Below are 21,961 nucleotides of genomic sequence, written 5' to 3'. Positions count from 1 at the left end.
TGGCGAAGATCATGACTTGTTAATATCCATTGATATCCCGAGGCGTTTCAGTCGTTCAGCGGTGGCAGTTTTCAGTTGGGGTTTGGGGTCGAGTTATATTCTTTTCTTTTCCTTGACGACTAGAATCTGGGATTCTCTGATGATTGTGCTTTTTTGAGTAGAAAGTTTTCCAATTCGATGTTTCTTAGCGGCATTCTATGTAGCTGATCCATGAACTCATATACCTATTCCTCTTCTTTCGTTTCATTACTTCCAGTCCATATCCAACACATCAATCCTTAACCAACACCATATACCCTATTCACTAAAACCGACTTCCTACAAAGGAGGCGGCGCAAGATCCAACCCCTCAACCTCGAATTTAAACGCATCACTCCGTGAATAACTTCCAGCAACGTCAAGATCCAGTCGTCCACGCTCACAATCATCCATATCAATGCGCGCGATAGCCAACCCATCACCGGCTGCAACAGCAGGGTTAGACTCACTAGCCGACGTGCCAGGTGCGGAATCAGTCACAGCAGCATCGCTACTATCCGGCACATCATCCGTGCAGACTTCCCACAACGGACCGGCAAGAACCTCTCCAAGCGGCGAGACGATACAACTTCCACCACGACAGACGTAATCCAATACGGACTCCGAGGGCCCCAGGGGATGCTTATTATTCGACGTGGAGGAATTTTCCGGCTGACCCTGACCCTGACCCTGGGACTCACCATGAGCCTGCGGCCAGACAATCTCATGCGGACCCTCAGCAGTGATGGACAGTTTCCTTTCAGGATGCTTCGATTTATCCGCAGGAGGATTTGGATTTGGATTTGTATCCAGGCTTGCACCGGTATTCCCACCGGTAATCCACTCCGGCAGCTCAGAGCCGCGCACGCACTGGTTCGCCGAGAGCACGAAGCAGCGGCCTTCTATGCCAACGGTACGCATGAGCGGGAGCCAGGTAGAGCGGGCGTCAGCCGTAGGAGCGAGATAGATATTGACGTTCTGGGAGTACAGACTCTGACGTAGGAGAGGCATGTAGTTCTCCCAGCAGATTGCCGAAGCTATGGTTAGCGGGATACCGTTTAGGGTTGTTGTGACGGCGCGGAGGGTTGAAGGGGAACCCTGGGCCCAGATCATGCGTTCAGCGGCCGTCTATTAAGGTCAATATAGGATCGATAATAGGTCGAGAGAAGAAAGGATAAAGAAATCCATACCGGCATAACCTTCCTCCTCTTCCCCAAAACACCTCTAACAGGATCAACATAAACAACAGCACAATACAAACTACCCCCTGCTCTCTCCACCAACCCGGTAACGATAAACACCCCAGTTTCCCTTGCAACACGCTCAAGAAACTCCCTCGTCCCGTCACCCCGGAACCTCTTTCCTTCCGCAATCTCCAGCTTGCGACCGATCCACTCATCCCCGGCCCCAGCCGGCGTGTCGCCTAGATCAACGGCTGCCTTGAAGTATGCGAGGAACTGATCCCGGCCACGCGGGTGTCGACTTCCCACTGCAGAGCCGAAGGTGCATGTCCGCGGGTATCCGCCTAGATAGGCTTCCGGGAAGAGGAGAAGGTGCACGCCACGGCGGGCGGCCAGGGCTGTTGTTCGTTCGAGAGAACGGAGGGTTTCGGTTAGAGAGTCGTGTGTACGGGATTGGGCGACAGCTACTGTGAGAGAGGGCATTTTTGGATTGATATTCTGTGGTTTTAGGGTTACAGTTGGGAAGAGGAGAAGAGGAGGGATTTGGGTCAATGACGTGGAAATGGGCTTTGAGGGGAACCATGGATGCTTGGAAGCTTGGCTGCGGGGTAACCGTGGACTTCATATCGAAAACGGTACCTACATGGTAGCACTATATCAAAAGTATTCAAGATTTGAAGAATTAGTAGTCCATTGGAATGAATGCGGGTGTCTATTTTCCTGCTTTATCCGTACGTAACATTTGGAGCAAATATAGTTCTAACCGCTGTGGGATGCCGCGGAACTTCTATCTATTTGAATCAGAGAAAAAACGCCTGGATACGAATGGCACCCTTTTATCCACGACTGGCACCGGCCGGGTGGAATCCCGGTCGCTGCTTGACGAGATTCACCAGTGGCAGAAACAACTTGCGAGGTGCCTTCGGTCCATCAGTATGTATCGGACTCAGATACGAGCGGATCTCTTCCCAAGTCACCCATTCCCACCGATCGCACTTCTCGGGTTCCAGCAACTATAAAGCATTGATCAGATATGTTCCAATATAGACAGAGACACAATATTTCTCTGGTTACTGACCTGAGGCTCGAGATTGTCCCCAGAAACGGTACATCCCATGAAAATAGTGATATAGTGTTTTCCATCATCGACCATCACGTCATTCGTTGTTGTAAGGAAATGAAAGTCTGAGGCCTTCAGGCCAGTCTCTTCAAGGACTTCTCGTGCCGCGCAGTCTTCAAACGATTCCCCGAATTCAAGATGACCTCCAGGGAAAGCCCAGGTACCTAAGAGAATGGTCAGGCATCCCCATAACACAAAAATCACACAAAGCAGGGACAACCTACCGGCACCGTGGCTGTTCTTTCGCCTGCCGAGGACCACCTGGCCCTCCTTGTTAAAGACAAAAACACCGACTCCGACGCGGGGATTCATATTGAAATCTGAGAGGAGACGTGTTCTGCCTCTGTTCGAGTCCTTTCAAGAGGAAAAAGGTCCACAGGGCGAGAATGCCTTGAAACAACTATGTTGTAACATATGTGTCCTGACAGTATGTCCCATTATTCTCACCGCTAAACCCAAAACAAACATTTCATCTAACCAGTGCCATGGTGATCCTTCGGCTCAATGTAACCGAAGAACCTTGATCAACCTGGTTGATCGCCACCTTCCTGCAGGTGCTGAGATGTATGTTTTACATTTGTGCTGGGAGGCTCCATCACGTGCATTTACCAATACCCTGGCATCCCCCATGCCTGAAGAAAGAAATATCGGATCGTTTCCCTTTCTAGGTTGTTTATGCGAACTTACTACCAAAGGTCTGGGGCTGAGACCCTGCAAATTGACTTTCATAGATCGATGGTCGCTTTACACATGCACTTCGGCTGATTCTATGAAATAAATTGGGGAGTTTTCCAGATTTAAATACGATTTTTTGGAATTAACTTTCAATTGGTATGGAGTCGAAGCGTCTAATAGTATTGGAAGCTTACCAAGCTTACTCTAATGATCCGGTTTTATATATAAAATCTAACTATAACATTTCTTATGAGCTCCCGGTCTCGTTTTTAGCTTGAAGTTTTGCTTTCCTTTTGTCGCGCCATGCAGTCCCAAATTGGTACTCAGCGAAGACAAGCGGGGAAGTCACCAAGCAAATGAGACCGAGGATGGTAAATGCCCACCCGGTACCAACTGCTTGAATCATAGGCTCGATTGCCGCTGTACCTGCTGTGGAGAGGAGGCACCGCGCCAGGTTCATACTGGCTGTTACACCAAAAGACTTCTTCTCGAACAAGTCGACGACTAGGGTTGCTGTGATGGAATAATTAGCCTCATGCTTCATTTTGATAATAGATGTTAGAAGTTAGGACAAAACCTACAGAATGCTGCCAGAATGCAGGTATCAAATCCGCCAACAAAGAATGACAGGGTAATAGGCGCTGCGATGTGAACATGGTATCGAACGGTCCAACCAAATGCAATGGTCGTAGCAATAAAGATGAGAATAGGAATGCGCACCGCGCGAATACGAGCGTGCTCGATTCTCCTTACTTCTTTCGGAGGATTCTCGACCCCCTCGGACTCCCGGCGAAGCTGCTTCTGGTAGTCGAGATCAAGCATCCTTCCAACGAGTAAGCTACCGCACAAGGACCCGATACCATTTGAGATGTACGTGAGACCGATGTGAAGCTCGCTGAGTCCATAGTCACGAGCATAGATGGTGGATGCAGCGACAATGCTCATTTGCCAAACAGTGTAGCAGATTCCAGGATACAGGATACAACACAGAACGTCGAGCTCTTTCATGATGAGGATCGGCCCAATGAAATCGATTTTAAGCGCAGGTTTTTGTAGAGGATGATCCTTTTGCATACCAGATGGTTCAAGAAAGGGAAAGAGGGGTCGAAGATAACGCGGAAGCAGAACACTACCGTCCCCTACGTGCAAGCGATGGGTCTCAGGGATGAAAAACGCAATGATAAGAAGCATGGTGGCTGACAGTCCGAGTAGAAACAGAAATATGTTGTGCCAGTCGGTATACTGAGCCATGATACCACCTATGACTGGTCCGAATGCTGTACCGAAACCAGCCAAGGCACTATATGTGCCCATGAAACCGCCTCGTTTGCTCACATGAATCAGGTCACTGATCATACCTGCGCCGAGTGCACCGGTTGAAGCAGAGCCGGTAGATTGAAGAGCACGTAGAACCAGCACAGCCGCGTAGTTATTACTTAGTTTCAGGCCGATACATGAGCCCACATAGAAGGACAAAATGATCATGTATAATCCGCGCCGGCCCAGACTGTCGCCGACAGAAGCCCAGATGATTGGCGTAATTGCTTGGAAGAGCAAGTAGCTTGTAACCGTATAGTTGATGGCTGAAACGGATACATTTAAATCCCTGGAGATTTCGGGAATTGCAGGAACATAGACAGATGAGCTGAGTGGACTCAGGAGACCGGTGATGCTTGCAACGGCGAAAATAACGAGTTGTTGCGGGTAGGCAAATTTGCTATATGATGCTGCTGGATCTTCTTGTGGGAATGAAGCTGCGACGCCTTCTTTTTCTGGGGGTGGGCCTGTAGGCTCTGTCGCGGTAGTGATCTTCTCATCCACAGGAGGGTTTGATATCGACATGATCGTGATTTGACAAGTTCTGAACGATCCAAAAAAGAGGGGGGTTTTTTAAAAAAGATCAAGGTCGATACTGTGCCACAGAGTGAGCAGTAGCGATAGCGCGAGGTATGTTCTTTCAAATGAGGGTGATGTTCAAGAGAAGAGTACTCCGTGGCTCACAGTCCCAACGGGGGTAGTTTCCCCTGTATAACGATGAGAGCTGGCGCTTTAGGAGTGGGGAAAATAAGACATTCTGCTAGGTTTTCTCGCCATGGAGAATGCTTTCCTCAACTTGGTATGCATGTCCTTGAAAATAAATTGCGTTCCCTCCGCTAGGGGTATTTAGGTAGTGGGGCCGCACACGGTCGATCTGAGACAGATCATTCTACGGAGTACATGTAGATCGCGGGCTCGCCGATGGAAAACAAAGTACGAGACTAAGCTAGATGAGGCATCAAAGCACACGAAGTAGAGCCTAAAGTAAGCTAGCTTAGGCCGAGTCTACTCCGTGCCAGGGATTGGGTTACATTGAACCCCTGTCCAACCCTACTGGACCTCTTAATGCTTACTGTAAGGTCCTACTAAATAGATTAAGATGAAACATACATCAGTAACCCTCGAACTAGTCTAATCGGACCCGTTTCTGGTCCACGAAAAATGCGACCTAGCCGGTGATCCCAATCGAGACCAGCGATCATAACCCAACGTTAAGGCTAAAGCCTAAGGGAGCCGGAGTCCGAAGCATGGAACTACTTTTTAGCTGAAACGTAGAGCAGGAGGAACCAAGCACCACCGGATACACCAAAGAATTTTACTTCAAATGCCAATTGTTCTAGGAGTCCAATCGATTAGACCTTTTCTTGGCGCCGGTTCCTAGTAGAATATTAACCGGCTTCCCTTTCGCTACACGGTGCACGAGGGCACCTTTAGGGAACGTTGGATGAGGCGCAATGCTCATCTCACAAAGGCTTAATTAATTGTATAATTTTGTAATATCACGCATCAAAGAAACTTCCTTAATGGGACTTTACATATGTATTCATTTCTTTTTGTAATCCCCGGTTCGAAAGTACGAATATTCGCGATCTTCATCAGTGAGATCACACATATAGATCTACATACTGATAATTGTGGTATGTGCATGATTCACGCAAGTAAACCCTTTTTCTGCGACGTCACGAGATTCTTCAACTATCCAGGGAGGCGTCTGCGTATTCGGTTTAGATGCGTAATGCCAGTGATGAGATCTAGTCAATTCAAGCGAGTCTCATCCATAGAAGTAATATAAAATCCGAGCCTGCCTGCGCATCTTGATTCAATCATTTAAGTTTCTCTCTCAATCACACCATGAAGCATATCTTTGATGTTATTATTGTCGGCATGGGCCCTGCTGGGCTTGCCGCCGCCGCTAAACTCGAGGACTCGGGTCTTTGCTTTGCTATTCTCGATTCTGGAAAGACGGCCTCCAAGCGAGATAGACACGATGCCACGGACGCCACGAGTGGTAATGGAGGTGCTGGACTCTTCTCCGACGGGAAGTTCTCGTTCTTCCCCTCTGCAACTGAGTTGTGGACACTGGAGGATCAAAATGCCTTGAAAGAGGCTTACACATGGACCTGTAACACGCTCGGTGCTGCGGGTCTTGATACACCTCCCTTTCCCGATAGCCCGAAACAATACGCATATAAGGGTCCTGATGGCTTGAATGACTTGGATTTCGTCTTGAAGGCGTACCCATCTGATTATCTTTCCTTGGAGGCACGAATGAATCTTATCAATGATATGGCCGGCTGTATCAGAGGCCAGATCTTCAACGAGTGCCACGTTGACGATGTGCAATACGATGCAGAGGCAGACAACTTCACGCTCAAGGTTAGAGATGTCAGCAAGAACAACAACCGCGCTCTCTCTGAGCTCTGTGCTCGTCGAATCATCGTCACAACCGGTCGTTTTGGGCCTCTCGGCAACGGCCTGATGAATCTTACTGAGCATTCAAACTTCCGCCGACTGGAGGTTGGATTTCGGATTGAGCAATCGAGTGATCGGGCTTTCTTCCGGGATATGAAGCAGCTCGACCCTAAGTTGCGATTCCAGGAGATTGAAAAGGGCATGGAATGGCGTACATTCTGTGTTTGTCGCCAGGGAGAAACAGTGCTTACTGAGACGAAGGGCCTCTGGACTGTTTCCGGGCGCTCAGACTGTCCACCTACCGGCCGATCAAATTCTGGCTTCAACACTTTGATCCTTGATGAGGATACCGCGAAGGACTTAACCCTGCCGGCTATTAAGGCTATGATGAAGCCCGGCTCTCACTTTGAGCTTCCGATGACAGGCCTTCTCCAAGAAGACGAGTGTGTTACCGGTAAATTCGACAAGATCTATGGTCCCGAGTTGCGTCTTGCCATGACCAAGGGCTTGTCGCGTCTTGCTAAAAAGTTCCCCGACCTGGGTACGGACGAGAACGCGAAATTGATTGGACCTACTTTGGAGGGTGTTGGATGGTATCCTAAGGTCTCTGGTCGTTTGAAGCTGCTTGATGCCCCTGCTTATGTTTCTGGGGATGCTTGTGGTTTGTTCCGTGGTATCGTGGCTGCAATGATTAGTGGACATTACTCTGCTGCTGCTCTGATGGAGGAGATGCTTTGAGTCGAATGGATACGGCTCTTTGTTTAGCCTTTTGTTTTCTCTTGTCATTCAAACTTTTTCTATTAATTCAACATTAATAAGTTTGATGTTTATCTAGTACTATGCTATATAGTGTGATTGCTTGCCAGTAGGAGGTAATAAAGCCCGTGTTCTTTGTTCACCTTCTGCCTCTTCCTCTCTTCATTCTTTCCCATATCATACGCTTTCCCTCTACTTATTTCAAGGATGAATGATATTTGCACAAAGAATAATCTCTCATACAAAAAGTGACTATGAACTGATGGGGGGATATCCTTTATTAATTCATCTAAATCTGTATACTTTGGGCATCCTATTATATACCAAGCCTGGCTGTCTGCTTTAGGCTTGTAGTCTACTTTAGGCTTGTACTCAAACCTTTCCGTACCCCAGGCCTGCTCAGCTGCCGCCTCAGCTTCAGGCTGACTCTGAGCTTTTCGCCGGTTCTCTTGGATGTTCCGGGGCTCGAAGGGCCTATATCACTTAGAATATGGTACTCGGTTGCCTAATAGAGGTGGTGTCCATTCCGGGTCGGGTGCCCGGGGCATGACAGCATCGAGGATATGCTCGCCTGCTGAGACGTAGCGGACTATTTCATAAAAAGCCCCTCATTCGACTATTACTAGGCCAATCCCAGGAAACCAAGGGTCATTCCTTCCCCAAGAGCCCCAACCTTGGCCCTTTCCCGGATTTGCCTCGAATTACTAGACTCGCATCTGGGTTCGAGGATTGTTCAGGAGTGAAGGTTGTGGGCCTCGTGGAGAAAAAGCCTTGGCTCAGCTCCTGGTTGCTTGCTCCATGTCTCTAACTCATTAATACGCGTCTGATGCAAGCCCTCCTCATTACCCCGTGCCTTGGACTTCCGGCCTCATATCGATTTGCGATGTCTCGGCAGGCAAGCGCGTCCCTATTCCAGCCCTTTGGCGAGAAGTATTGCTTGGTACTATCGTACTAGAAAAAACAGCTCAAGACCAACGTGGAGAACCAATACAAAAGCCCAATTGACAGTCTGATTGCATATTGTATCTACCTAATGTGAATCCAACACCAGCAATTTACAGGGCAAGACACCCAACCCGGGGAACCAAAAGCACAACTATGTACAAAATAATCCATGCAGCCACAACCGACCCGCATGAAAAGATGCAAATTGGGGAAATAAGTCCCGGGTATAGCGCGCGCCTTAATATGAAAATGAGAAATGTAAAAAATGCGGGAAAAAAACATGAACATCACCGAAAAAAAAGAAAAGCAGAATGGAACCCGAAATAAAACGAATGCCGGGTATTCCGCGAAAGAATAACAGGAACGATGATGCTGAAATGCAAGAGAAAAAAAAAAAAAAAAAAAAAGAAATGCAATCAAATATTTTCAACGAATGTTCGAGCCAAGAGGCATATTCATGAAAAGCATGATTGGGTGATTTATGCAGACATCCCATTGGCAGCAGCAGCTTGCTGGAGCACACGGGGCCAACGCGAGATGAGTTCAACATCGTCGAGGGCACCCTTGCCCTGGTTGCGCACATACTGGGTGCTGGGGTCGGTGCGCGGCTCGTAGTCCCACACGGTCTGAGTACCCTGGATCAAAGCGGAGTATACCAGACGGCGGCGGCGCTGGGAACGCAGTACATCCTGGTGGATCTTCTCCAAATCCCAACGGGCATGGGTTTCCTCGAGGAAGAATGCCAGGATCTTAGTTGGGTCGGTGGTGTTGGGTACTGCAGGTGGGAGCTTGGCCGGGCTCGGGGTGCGAGGGGGAGTATTCGAGGGGAAGGGGTAGTCTGCCGTGTTGGGGCGCTGAGGGATCGGCGATACGTGCGGGGTGTCGTCTGGAGTTGGCAGGTTGACGGATGACAAGTTGGTGGGCTTGGCTGCGATGGCTGCGCGGGTAGAGCTGGATGGGATAGGTAGGCCGGCTGCGAGGTTGGTTCTCTCCTCTGGATCGTTCGCGAGATCGTAGAGCATAGGCGGGTCGATGGTCGAGTAGATGAACTTCCAGCGGCCGCGACGGATCATCATAAGAGGAGCCTGGGTGCCCTCGCCCATGTACTCGCCATAGACAGTATCAGTGCGGAGACCTTCGCCGCCGGTCAAATACGGCACGAGGGAAACACCGTCGAGAGGAAGCTCGGAGATGAGTTTGGCACCTGCCAATTCGGCGAATGTTGGGAGGAGATCCATGGTGGAAACGTTCTCGGACACACGCTTTGGCGCGAAGTGCTTGGGCGAGTGGACGAGGAAAGGAACACGGGCCGAATTCTCGAACCAGGTCATCTTGTACCACAAGCCGCGCTCGCCGAGCATGTCACCGTGATCACCGGTGAAAACAATAATGGTGTCGTCAGCCAAGCCAGTGTTATCAAGAACACGCAGCAACTTGCCGACGTTGGTATCAACGTATGTGCAGGCGGCATAGTAGGCGCGCCGAGCAGCACGAATGCGCTCGTCGGGCATTTCCTTGTTGAACAAGTCGATACACTTCAGCACGCGCTGCGAATGCGCATCCTGCTGGTCGTGGGGAATAGCTCCGTTCTTAGGCAGCGGAATCTCGACATCGTTGTACAGGTCCCAGAACTCCTTGGTCATGGCGTAAGGGTCATGAGGGTGGGTCATGGAGACAGTCAAGCAGAAAGGCTGCTCGTTGCGCTGCCGAACATGGTCATACAGGTATTGGGTTGACTTGTAAATCACCTCTTCATCGAAATCCAATTGATTGGTGCGCACAACGGGGCCTGCCTCCATCACTGAAGACATGTTGTGATACCAGTCGGCACGGATGTCCTACATTCCAATTAGTACGGAGCTCCAAACGGTTGTTCGTAAAATTGACGTACAGGTTCATCCCAATTGACCGACCAGCCGTAATCACCAGGGTAGATATCACTGGTCAGACGCTGTTCATATCCGTGAAGCTGGTCCGGGCCACAGAAGTGCATCTTTCCGGCCAAGGCTGTGTGATATCCCTCTCGGCGGAGATAGTGGGCATATGTGGGGGTGTCCGCAGGCAACTCTGCCGCGTTATCGTAGGCCCCAATTTTGGAGGGCAGCTGGCCGCTGACCATGACAAAGCGCGAGGGAGCACACAGTGGTGAGTTACAGTAGGCGGAGTCGAAGACTACACCGCCGTCGGCGAGCCGGTCTAGATTAGGGGTCTTAATTGGCGAGTTCTTGTCATGCAAGGACAACAATGGCGCAGCCATTTGGTCGGCCATGATGTAGAGGATATTGGGCTTCTTGGTCGCCATGGTGAATATCTGGTTCAATGGACGGCCAATATGTTTAGGAATTTGGAATTAAATTATGAGAGAGAAAGAAAGGAAGAAGAAAAGCGTGGGAGAGCGGCTGATATATGTTGAGAGAATGTGGGGAACAAAGGAGAGGGAGAAAAAAAAAGATTAAAAGATTAAAAAAAATAGACCAAAAGAGGAAAAGAAAAAAAAAAAGGAGATAATTAGATAATTGAATAATTCCAGAAGAGACTGGGGGCTAAAACTGTTGAACACATGAAGGCCAAGACTAAAAAGGGTGTTGTATTTAATGTAATATTTCCCCGATACACAATGAAGATCATAATTTTTAATTCCCATTTGACCATAAACCCTGCAGAATTGCTATACATTGTACGGAGTAATTGTATCCCAAATCGATTAGTACAACATAGTTCCCGCCTGCAACGGAGATCAGGGGACGTGATCCGGTACTGACGTATTCCCCCCGCAAGGACGATGGGATCATTCGAAGCATCGATGGTGTGATTTTCGGAAGAACCTGTATGGTAACATAATACCGAACTAGATAATCCCGAGTGCTACCTTTACGTACATAAGCTACAGTTTTTTCCCCCTTTAGCTGCCCAATTAGATATTTGTCATCTTTCTTAGCAATAATCGGATTGAAAATGAGAATGTCTAGTCACAAGACCAGTGATTTTTATCGATTGTAGGTAATAAAATCCCATCGGGCTAAGTGCCGAGTCGCCACTTTACAGGCACTATGGGGGTCGTGTGTGTGGTCCAGGTGTTGCATCTGTCACATTGGGTAAGTCACAATACCACCTCAATACCAACCGTGCATGTAAAACCACCATTCATCTCACCCCCTTCAAACCAATAATCTCAATTAAAACATATCGTGCCAAAGTCGGGGGATTTAATATAAAGTCTAGCTTCAGTGCAGTTCACACGCGCACTCGACCCCGGAGTGGATAACGGCATGGACAGCCCACGCCCATGGCAGCGTTTCCAGTGTGACAGGACCCTGTAAAAGCTAACCTGTTTCAGCTTAGTGAATCCCAAAGCCGACCACTAGTCAAACCTTGAGTTCCACAGGATCGTGTCATTGCCTTCTCAGCCAATAAACCAAATCCTTTTCCTCCTGGGATAACCCAACAAGGTTAGAGGCGAGGCTTAGGGGCAGAGGTTCCACTTGCTTATCTTAACGCCCAATCACACCGCAGTATTTAACACTACTAAGGAGGAAAAAGAGACGTCGTGAAAGATCCAAGATAGCGACGGAGTAGCCCGCCGGTGGGACTTTTGCTCCTTTTTGATTCTTCTATTTTTCTTCTATCGTTTCTGATAACAATCCATGAAGAAACAGGAAGGAAACAAGGAGAGGGAACGTAATGTATCATCACCCCACAATGAGCAATCCCCCTTTCCGAGCACGCCATGACGAGCGGTCTAAGATCACCCCCGGATTTACAATGTTTACGTATGTACCTTGGAGGTGAAACAGTCACCGCTGTTTCTTATGCACGATGATTGCTATACAAAGTATGTCCGATATGCTCCACATGGCCACGTCTGCATCAACGTACACATTTCCAGCTCAACATGGGATGCTTTCACCCGATGTAGACTTATGATGTGCATAGACCTTTTATTCTCCAGTGCAGTGCGGTGCATACTCCTTGATCAGTATCTTTTCCCCGACGCATCTGACGGGTTTTTATTTTTATTTTTATTTTTATTTTTATTTTTTTATAATGGGGTTGACCACGAGGGCTATAGTGAACGGATAATTCTCTGGCAGGGAAAAGAAATTGTAGTCTCGTGATGGTAATACTGCTGAAGATTTCATTCATCCACAATGACTCGACATAGAAAGTCCATGCTGCTCAAATTGCAAAATTGCATATCTGTTGAGGCCCGGGTGGCCATTATGTCTTGAGGGCACTGTGTCGACTCTTTCCCGCTTGAATTTTGTGGCCTAGTAGATCGCTCAACAAAGCGCTAAGACTCCATGCTCGCCAACAGGGCCTTTGGAGGGGTCTGAACACTGAATCCGCCGTGAAGATTGCCGTATTGGTGATTGTTGGCTGTACAACCCCCATGATATTCGAGTCATTGCGGACGCATGCCCAACCAGGATAGTCTTGTTATCCACGTGTTCAAAAAGCAGAGCACGAGCTGATTTGATCCCTCGAATCACGAGTTTTCTTTTACTGCAGTCTTTATTTCGGCGATGCCAATGCCTGTTTCCCCGAGGGTTGTAACTGAGATCAGACCTCGTGTTATGCCTGTACAAGCCCAATTTGTTCATGAATAATATCATCATATATTCTTCTCTTTGTTCTACTCCTCCCCTTAATTGCCCAAGAACATTTGATATTCAAACAAATATGTCATTTGTTTACTTGCAGCCAAAGCAAAATCTTGATCTCGTCCACTGTGAGGGGAAAAGGAATGTGTCTTCGCAACCTTCGCAGCCCAGCCCAAATACCCGTCTGTCGAACAATGACCCTCCACCTTGAGAATTATCGAGTTTCCCGCAAATTCGTGTTGATATGGGTTCAAAATCACCAAACTCTCTTATCCTCCTAGGGCTCATTATCTTCCCGATAGCACAGTGGCAGCCCTGGCAACTCCCAACCTTGTTCTTCCCATTTATGAGCTGCTGTCGCATATTTGGGCAGATCTTCAGCTCTTCGACATTCCTCTTGGAGGACTCAAGGCTCGAAGGGGTGGTATGAAGAGAGATAGGTAACCCCGTCCTTTGATGCAGAGGGTCGCCAATTTGGGTCGATCTCTCCGTTCTTCATGGATTTCAGGTGCCTCATGCGAGTTCCATTTTCCCCTCCACGCCACCTCCTCGCTGTCAATGCGACGCTGTGCATATTTATGATAGCTCGTAGAAAAGACATCTTTTTGGCAACATGTGAATTTCTAGTGGTACTTAAGTCAGCCATGGTTGACCAAAAAGTGCGAGACGTCCGATCAATAAACGAGAGATGCCTACCTCGGCGTCCTTCGCCCCATCGAAGTGGGCTCTGATTGCACCGGATATTCTCTCTGGTGTATCCTCGTATCCCCCTCTGACCTGTCCAGATTGTGTTCGAGGCCTCGTCTGGCACTCCGAACGGCATTACTGACAGGGCAACACACCTCAGAACTTGGGCGAAACTTCTTAGTTCGTAGAATTTCAAAGGCCTTATCTCTGTTTTCAATCGTATCGAAAGCGGCGGCGAAATACGCATCCCCTGATTGTAAACCCGCTAGTAACCCAAGTTTCTTACAAGCGGCAGCGATGTGGTTATTGGGCAGATCATTGTTGCACGCTTAGCCTTCATGTTCTTTGGCAGCGTTACAAAATCAGTTCGGTTACCAGATTTCATTTGTTCCATCTCCGCGGCGGAGAAGCACGTAAGGGTCGGGGTCTTCTTCGGGGTTGGCACCTCAATGTTAGCCGGGGGCAAAGGGAAATTCCGAAAAGTAGAAAATGAGGTGGTGGTTGAAGAAAGACGGAGAGAGTATTTATAGAGGTAGGGCCTCAGAGATGAGGAGTAGGTATCAGACGGCGGCTGGAATTGAGAACGCCCGCGACATGACGGAAGTTAGTAACAGGGCTTATTGCTCCCTCGTGTGTATATACTGATCTCGAATAGCCAGCGGAATCATGCTTTGATATACTTAGGTATTCATTCTAGTATATAACTGATGTATGTAGATCTCTTCCGGACTATCGAGAGCAAAAGAAAGAAGAAGAAGAAAAAAAAGAAGCAAGAGAGATAGTTGCAGATGATGAATCTACATACCGCCATGGAGCCCTTTTATGCTCCATGGAGACAAAGAGAGGTCTGAATAACTAGAGGCAAGCACCTGGGCACCTGAAAAACCTCGCTGCCTTGCTGCCTGATGCATGTGTGTCAATGACTTACTTCCCCGGGGGGGGGGGGGGGGGGGTATCTTCATCAACGTAGATACAGATGTGTTGCACATTGGCTTTACAGTCGACGTCGATATGCTATAAAGGTGGACCTTTGTCCTCGAATTTGGGTAACAGCAATATATTAAAACTGACAAGTACTCAAAATTGGGCGTGTATTTGTTATGAATCCTCATCTGCCTTGGGCGAACACATACGGAATATAAAAATCTGGCACCAGATGATAGGCCCTCACCAAGGTGTCGGATGGAAATACTAGCTTACTTGGCACGGGCAGGAAACAAGGAAAGAGAAGGAGTGGGATGTGTTCAAAACACAAGTGGAAAGCAAGGGCTCAAAATTTGGGACGGACCAGAAAATGCAGGAAATAGGACACTATACGCCGTGGTGGTAGAAGACTTCACCTATGCTTATCGGACAAATCAGGTCATGAAGAGGTAGAGATTGAGGAGACAAAGAGTCTCTGGATTGAAGAAGATAAAGAAGAGGATGGTGTGGTTGTGTCAACGTTTAGTCGACCTTAATGGCACTATACAATTCTCACGATTAGCCTATTACCTACCATATTCAATGGAGTGGTCTTACCTATAAACACGCCGGACGAACGCATAAGCGGCCAAGAACCCAACAGTTCCGGTCAACAGGCCATACACAGCGCAAGCGAGGAAGCTGTAGCTGAAGAATAGCAGGCTTGACACGAACCCGGTGATGTGGAGCTTGAAGAGGTAATACCAGATGCAGTAGGCAAAAATCCAAAAAGCGCTGCTGCCACCGGTGAGGAAGCTCTGCCACCACCAATGATAATTCTAAGGAAGTCAGCATGGCAATCCATAATCCAAGCCAAGGGCAGTCTTACCTCGGAGCAAAGCTGGCTGTATGTTGCGATCACGGTCACCTCAACGACCGTGACAATCAACACGGTTGAGACAACACTCAGGAAGCCGAAGACATAGTAATAGCCAGACTTATCCTGCCACAGGTTCTTGAAAAGGAATAACAGTTCAATGAAGAGAACCGCAAATGGAATGAGGCCAGTTACCACAGGCCCGAGAGGGGTGCGGAGATACCAGGGTTGGGGTGGGACTTGGCGGGCAATCGCATTCGTCTTCAAAGGGTGCTCCCATGGCGACGCACGCACATAGCCGACCCAACTACCAATGTATACCAGGGGAACTTGGATCAGGAGCCAAAGTGCAAGCAGGCCGATCAGAGTGCCGAAAGGAATTGCCGTACTAGATGCTTGAGTCCAGACAAACAAGTTCAGAATCAAGACGAGGCAGAATGCGAGACCAGGGAAAAGCAAAGCGGTCTAAACTCATAAGTTAGCAATAGCAAATGGATAACTGGAGCATAATACCCACGATTAGTGTGTTCTTGCGCCAAGCGGCTCCACCAAAGGTCTTGTAAAGTCTTCCCGAGAAGTAACCGGAGAACAGGCCAGCAAAGACGAATAGGCCCATACCGACGCTAACAAAGCCACCACGGAAGCTTGGGTTTAATACTCCAAGGCAGCTGAGCAGGAGCAAGCCTGAAGCCATGAATAACAACTGCATTCCTGATCCAACCAAGGGGGCAAGAAGACCACTATAAGCGGGGATACGGAACACATCCCCATGGAGAAGCTTCCAACCACTTGTATCCTCGAGAGCGTCTTCGTCCGAGGAGTAGTCCGCATCGCGCTCGACATCAGCGCTATCGTCCAGAAGCCCTGAGGCTTTCTTCTCACCAACCTTCGCACTCCGGCGTCGAGATTGGTTCTTCATCTTCCGATCCTCCATAGCACCATCCCCGCGACCTTTAAGGTCGCCTTGCACTGTGCGGCTCCAGATGACGAACACGGTCACTCCCAAGACGGTGCAAATTGTCAACGAGTTTATTATCGCCAGCCAGTGGGTTATCGAGCTTTCGCCTTGGTTGGTAAAGTATAAATCCCAGCGGTTGGCCCACTCAACATTGGTGTCCTCTCGGAAGTAGACAGAGTAGGTGTAGGGAACCTTCAGTGTGGCTCCATCATCGTCGTCATCATCATCTGGGATATATGACAGTCCGGAGTACTTCTCTTGCATTCGCGAAAGGTTGGGCGCGATATACAAGCCCAGTCCTTCGTTGTTATTGTGGACAGCTTTGGGGCATCCATTTTCCTGGCGGTCCTCGGCGGTAATACTTTTTGGGTACACCTCAAACCCTACAACCACCTTTCCTCCTTCTGGTGCGCTCCGCCAGCGGATAACGATCGTGAAATGGTTGTTGATAAAGTACCGATGCTGTCCGGTGATTGGAGAGATATCTCGATAGCCAAGCTTGAATCCGGAAGCGTAATACTTGCGGCTTCGATCCACTGTCACAAAGCTTGTGGCTCCTGGCAGATTATCGGCAATCCATTCGATCACATATCCCTCCTTGACGAGCTGACGAGCCCATTTCACATTTGACCGACTAACCTCGCGGGTGCAGAGTGACTGACACTCCACGTCCTTCCCCATCGCAACTTCGAAATCGGAGGTCATGATTCGGTCGCCACGCAGTACCTCTCCAATATTGAGCGAGATACTCTGGCCGGATCCAAACGGGGAGCCGCCATGTTTTTTGCCGCTCGGGGGGCAGACGAAAGGCAGGTCGAAATAGGCATACTGCAGCTGGGTGTGGTCGGAGAAGATCTTGTTCACGAGAAGAGGAATCGGATCATTGTCGTTATATCGGGTAACTGAGTATCCTGGTAAAGGGGAAGAGTGTAAGTATCATATGCTTGTGTCTAGTCAAAGTACGCCTCGGTGCTTACCAGGGATGTAGAATGCGCCGGCATAGGATACGAGCAGCAGCATCCACAGCGCCCACTGACGGGAGCAGAATTGACCGAGGGTCATGTTCAGCAGAGGTAAAGAGATCTGTTTTGTCCTTGGCCCGGAGTAAACGGATAGCTATCGAACCAACATGTACACAAAGTATGGAGGGTCGCACGTCGGTGGGTTACGGTGTGTCGACCAGCGAAAGTCAGATCGAAACGAGTGAGCCAAGGATAAATATGCTGTAGGGAGTATCTCGTTAAAGCGACTCTTTGTCGAGATGATCGGATAGTCCGATAGTGGACTTGATCTCGGAAGTGCGTGTTGGATAGTAGATTGTTAAGGGTTACCGGATTGTTTCAGCTCGCCCGCAACCTGCCGAGTGACAGGTAAGTAACGAATGAAACTGGCACTAAATGCCACAGCGGTGATATAAGTGTGTCGAGAAAGGGGGTTGAGTAACTGTGAGGAGCTTGTGATAGTGAGCTTCGCGCTTCCCTGGCCTCCAGCGTGTCCCCGGATTATCTAATCAGAATGCCTCCCTGGGGCCCGCGGACCCTGTAGACGCGCACCTGAACAGGCCCCGGAAATCCATCTATGCACACTTTCATAAAACCGACCATACTATTTTGTAAGCTTTGATAGTCCAGAAGAATTTACGCTTCTGGAGTGATTCACCCTAATCATAAGTGCCAAGCCCACCTAATTAGGCCTAGTTTTCCTCGACGTTAAGGAGCTTTAGTTCCAAAGTGGTCCTTCTATGTTTACCGCCCACAGCTCCTCTATCATTTTATTGGCTTGCTTTTACATTCCGCTTTGTTAGTCTAAATTCTGCCGGGTTTTACTTTGTAAACACCCGTGGACCTGTGCAACTTCCCCGACAGTTCTCAAACGTACCTCTACATTTCCTTCCGTTCTTATATAGAGAAAATGATATCCTCCGAAACGTATATTCTATCCCTGGGCTCTTCTTTGGAAAGTCACACCCCTCGTATATGTTGTGGACCCCTATCCCAATAACCCCGTTGTCAAATACCTCGTGGCACCTTTTGCCAAACATCTTTTGAAGTAAATAATATATACCCACCGTGGTGATGATTGATAGATTTATTGTAGCAGAACCATCTTAGTAATGAAGAGGAGTGGTAATCACCAAAGGTTTAACTTAGGCGGTTCTGATATCTTGCTACATGCCAGGAGTCGAAAAATTACCACTGTGCTTTGGCCCTCAAAGCCGGGGAGCTGCGACTGAGGTTTATCTGGTATTTCGCAAAAAAAAAAAATTCTCAGCTTGTGCTATAGATAGGCGAATAGCTTTCCTCGCATATCTAGATTTCAACATTAACAATTTCCATCTGTACAGCGCGTACGGAGTACATGCCTTATGTTATTGTAGCCCCGCAAAGTATGCCCAAAAATATATCACGTCAGGCCTTGAATCAAAACTTCCCTGGCTCTTCAACATTCAATGTGTGGACTTTGGGGGATCTAAATTGCAAGCGCCAAGGGCATGCAAATCCAATCATATCACGCGTATTAAATAAGCTAACCCCACAGCCCTAGAGTCCACCTAAGCACGGGTGCACTCAACTCCAATTTCTCATCGATTGACTTCCAAATCATTGGCTTTTTACTACGAAGCCAATCATGGCTGACCGTCAAAAGGGGAGATATACCAATGGCTCTGGCAAAACCTGTCAAAACTGCGCGAGGGCCAAAATCCGATGCATTCGTTCTGAGGCTGCAGGGAGTTGCGACCGGTGGGTTAATCGGAGAGATCGGCGATCTTCAATGTCTAACTGGCTGATAGGTGCAGCCGCTTGGGGAAATCCTGTCACTTTCGGGAGGGTGAAAATGTAAAGCCTACAAGTCAACCGGATACTAGAGACAGGTGACATGTATCCTTCTAGTTCGTCTTATGTTGTATACTAACTATGCCAAAGAAGGATAGAGACGCTGGAAGCCAAAGTAGATCAGCTCCTGGCCAAATCAGGGATCCCAATTACGGTACTAAATTGTTTCCACATGCTCCATCGACCTTGCGAATCACTGACGATTAAGACAAAGGGGAGCATGGCCGAGATGACCCCGAGTAGTTCTGCCCATGCGAAAGATGTCATTGATCAAGGGCTACTTAGCATAGGTGCCGCCAACATGCTACTAAATGAATTTCGAGCGACACTCATGCCACACTGCCCGTTCGTGATAATCTCAGCTCAGACAACCGCCGAAACACTCCGAAGAGACAAGCCATTTCTTCTTCTCACGATCCTCACGGCCGCTTTGCATTACAATATGCCTCTGCAACGTAAACTGGAGAAGCAGGTAAAGAAGGTGATCAGTGACTGCATGATATTTGATAGCCCGGTTTCGTTCGAGATCCTTCAGGGACTTTTGGTTCATCTTGCATGGTAAGTTCCGATTTTCTATCTCCACTTCATCTTTGATTAACAAAAAGATTAGGTGCCAGTATCACTCTAGACCGCGTCGGTTTTCCCAATATCTACATCTTGGAATCAGTCTCATCACTGATCTACAACTCGACCGTCCCCCTGAACGTCGATTCTGGAAAACTAGAGTGGATTTTGATAGTGAACTGGACAGACAGTCCGTCTCCTGGGGACGGGAAGAAAAAAGAGCTGTTATCGGATTTTTTTATCTCTCATCTTCGCAAGTATCTCCAAATCTTCAGACAACGGATGTTTGAGTTAACATCTCTGGTGTCTTCTAGGATCTCACAGATATTACAAAAGGGATGCTCTTTCCCATATTTGCCATATTTTGAGAGTATTTGCAAGTTATTGGCCGCAGATGCAGAGTATCCGTCTGATAAATATCTCCTCCATATTGTGCAGCTCCAACAACTGTCCGAGAAAATCACCTTGGTTTCATCGCAGCATGTTCCAGAAATCCACAACACCCCATTTAGTCTCGAGCATTACTATCGCGAGTTGAAATCCGAACTTGATTTATACCGCGCCAATTTACCATTTCTCTTATGTGAAAACCGTTCGTGGACTGAGCCGCCATTATTTAATATTATTTTACTAACTTTCAAATACAGAGACTCTCTTCATGCAATTCTATACTGTCGCGATGTATCTATGCCAGGTCACGCTTTTCGACCACAAGCCCGGCGCGCAACCCCCACATCATGAGCTGTCCTTCCGGATAGAAGCGTTGCGCATGGGACTCAGCGCAGCCAAGACCTTACTCCACTTCTACATGTGTCTACCCTTAGGCGACGACGCTAAATTCAACAATGTAGGATGGGTTCAACTGGGGTTCGCAGTCACACTTGCATGTAAGCTAGTGGTAGCAGCATCAGAGCCTTCGATTCATCCTCACACGGTCGATTTGTGTTGTGCGCTGGATATCTCTAACACGATAAAACAATGTATCATTCGTATCCAGGCGCTCATCACGTCGGATATGGATGAATCCGGAGATCGAGATGTATTCTTCCACTATGAAAAACGTCTGAAACGTGTCCAATGGTGGTTTGAAAGTCGAATAATATCCGGACCCAGTACTGCTCATTCCTATCACGACGCACAACTTACGGAAGGGATCGATTCATCTACCGGAGATGCAAGCCATTGTGTTGGTGCTCTGCAGCCAACATTGAACAGTTTAGACAACCATTTCCAGTGGCTAGACTTCTTCCCAGATACGGCCGTTGACGAGATGTATGTCGACTGGATGGCACACCCAACGACATCATTTGACCAGCATCGCTTGGGTTAGTCTGCCGGTGGACATGGACTGGTGGCAGCCGCATTGACATCATTTACAACGTCTACATTCACAGAATGAGAAATGGAAGTCTATTAGTCCTTCGTCTCGTCTGGACACAAAAATATCATGGTGGCCATCACAATAAGCGATATCATCACCCCAAACCACCCGATAATGTTTTCACACGAATTTTCTGATACACCAACTCGCCACCCCTCGCTACTACTAGCCCTTTACAAGACATGAAGAATGAATACCCTATCTATAACACAAGCATCTCACAGTCTTTGACCCTATGTTGATGCCGGGATCTGGAAACTGAAGTATAAATAGTATAAATTCACTGTGGCATTGACGACTGAATTAGCGTTCTGGGGTCTGTTCTAAAACCCGGGCTTAGACGTGTAACTAATTGTTTTAGGCCCCCATTTCACGGCCTCCATATCAGTCTCCGTGTCCGTGTGTGTCCGTGTCCCCCTCACCCATACACTACTATAAATCAAAAGTCCGTGTCCGTGTCCGTGTCCGTGTCCATGTCCGTATCTTGGCGTCACTGCCAAGACATCCTGATCAGCTTCGGCCCTCCACTCACAGCCCTCGATGGTGAACCAAGCACTGTTTAGTGGCATAAGCAATGACACAGAGGATATCTCCGTATTTGCTGCGGCACAGATCTATCCAAGTTAGCGGCTATCAGTCAGCTTGACGCAGGCACCCGTGGATTGATGTTTTCAACAAACATGGACGCCTGACTAGGCACAACAATAGTTATTTTTGGAGATATTTAGTTCA

The 21,961-nt window shown here is 48.2% G+C and overlaps 7 protein-coding genes across 7 annotated transcripts; 1 reads left to right on the top strand and 6 right to left on the bottom strand.

The window, feature by feature from the left end:
* Positions 1-318: 318 nt before the first annotated feature.
* Positions 319-1,682, bottom strand: N7455_012625 (nitrilase; the record flags this gene model as incomplete). The annotated part of the gene is made up of 2 exons (XM_040952605.1): positions 319-1,146; positions 1,209-1,682. 2 exons carry the CDS (start codon positions 1,680-1,682, stop codon positions 319-321), a joined length of 1,302 nt encoding a protein of 433 aa, XP_040816761.1.
* A 353-nt stretch (positions 1,683-2,035) lies between these two features.
* Positions 2,036-2,631, bottom strand: N7455_012624 (nucleotide triphosphate diphosphatase NUDT15; the record flags this gene model as incomplete). Its single annotated transcript, XM_040952786.1, has 3 exons — positions 2,036-2,212; positions 2,278-2,483; positions 2,544-2,631. The coding sequence occupies 3 exons, from the start codon at positions 2,629-2,631 to the stop codon at positions 2,036-2,038; spliced, it is 471 nt and encodes a 156-aa protein (XP_040816794.1).
* A 610-nt stretch (positions 2,632-3,241) lies between these two features.
* N7455_012623 (uncharacterized protein) lies at positions 3,242-4,836 on the bottom strand (the record flags this gene model as incomplete). Its single annotated transcript, XM_040952575.1, has 2 exons — positions 3,242-3,507; positions 3,576-4,836. The coding sequence occupies 2 exons, from the start codon at positions 4,834-4,836 to the stop codon at positions 3,242-3,244; spliced, it is 1,527 nt and encodes a 508-aa protein (XP_040817034.1).
* A 1,302-nt stretch (positions 4,837-6,138) lies between these two features.
* On the bottom strand, positions 6,139-6,807 carry N7455_012622 (uncharacterized protein; the record flags this gene model as incomplete). Its single annotated transcript, XM_065606937.1, has 1 exon — positions 6,139-6,807. One exon carries the CDS (start codon positions 6,805-6,807, stop codon positions 6,139-6,141), a length of 669 nt encoding a protein of 222 aa, XP_065460103.1.
* Positions 6,808-8,819: 2,012 nt separating this feature from the next.
* N7455_012621 (putative choline sulfatase) lies at positions 8,820-10,833 on the bottom strand. The gene is made up of 2 exons (XM_040952758.2): positions 10,316-10,833; positions 8,820-10,262 (listed from the first exon to the last, which is right to left on the bottom strand). Exons 1-2 carry the CDS (start codon positions 10,724-10,726, stop codon positions 8,904-8,906), a joined length of 1,770 nt encoding a protein of 589 aa, XP_040816790.2. The 5' UTR covers positions 10,727-10,833; the 3' UTR covers positions 8,820-8,903.
* Positions 10,834-15,158: 4,325 nt separating this feature from the next.
* On the bottom strand, positions 15,159-17,512 carry N7455_012620 (transmembrane 9 family protein; the record flags this gene model as incomplete). The annotated part of the gene is made up of 5 exons (XM_040952520.2): positions 15,159-15,177; positions 15,234-15,454; positions 15,505-15,957; positions 16,010-17,361; positions 17,428-17,512. 5 exons carry the CDS (start codon positions 17,510-17,512, stop codon positions 15,159-15,161), a joined length of 2,130 nt encoding a protein of 709 aa, XP_040816878.2.
* A 1,566-nt stretch (positions 17,513-19,078) lies between these two features.
* Positions 19,079-21,172, top strand: N7455_012619 (uncharacterized protein; the record flags this gene model as incomplete). Its single annotated transcript, XM_065606936.1, has 6 exons — positions 19,079-19,191; positions 19,248-19,322; positions 19,375-19,438; positions 19,499-19,842; positions 19,902-20,440; positions 20,496-21,172. Coding segments are annotated over 6 exons (1,812 nt in total), but the record flags the coding sequence as incomplete, so codon positions are not given.
* Between the last annotated feature and the right edge of the window lie 789 nt (positions 21,173-21,961).

This window comes from Penicillium solitum (genome assembly GCF_028829755.1).
Source record: "Penicillium solitum strain IBT 25940 chromosome Unknown utg000009l_segment0_segment0, whole genome shotgun sequence".
Taxonomy (NCBI): Eukaryota; Fungi; Ascomycota; class Eurotiomycetes; order Eurotiales; family Aspergillaceae; genus Penicillium; species Penicillium solitum.
This window is presented reverse-complemented; position numbering and strand designations above follow the sequence as displayed.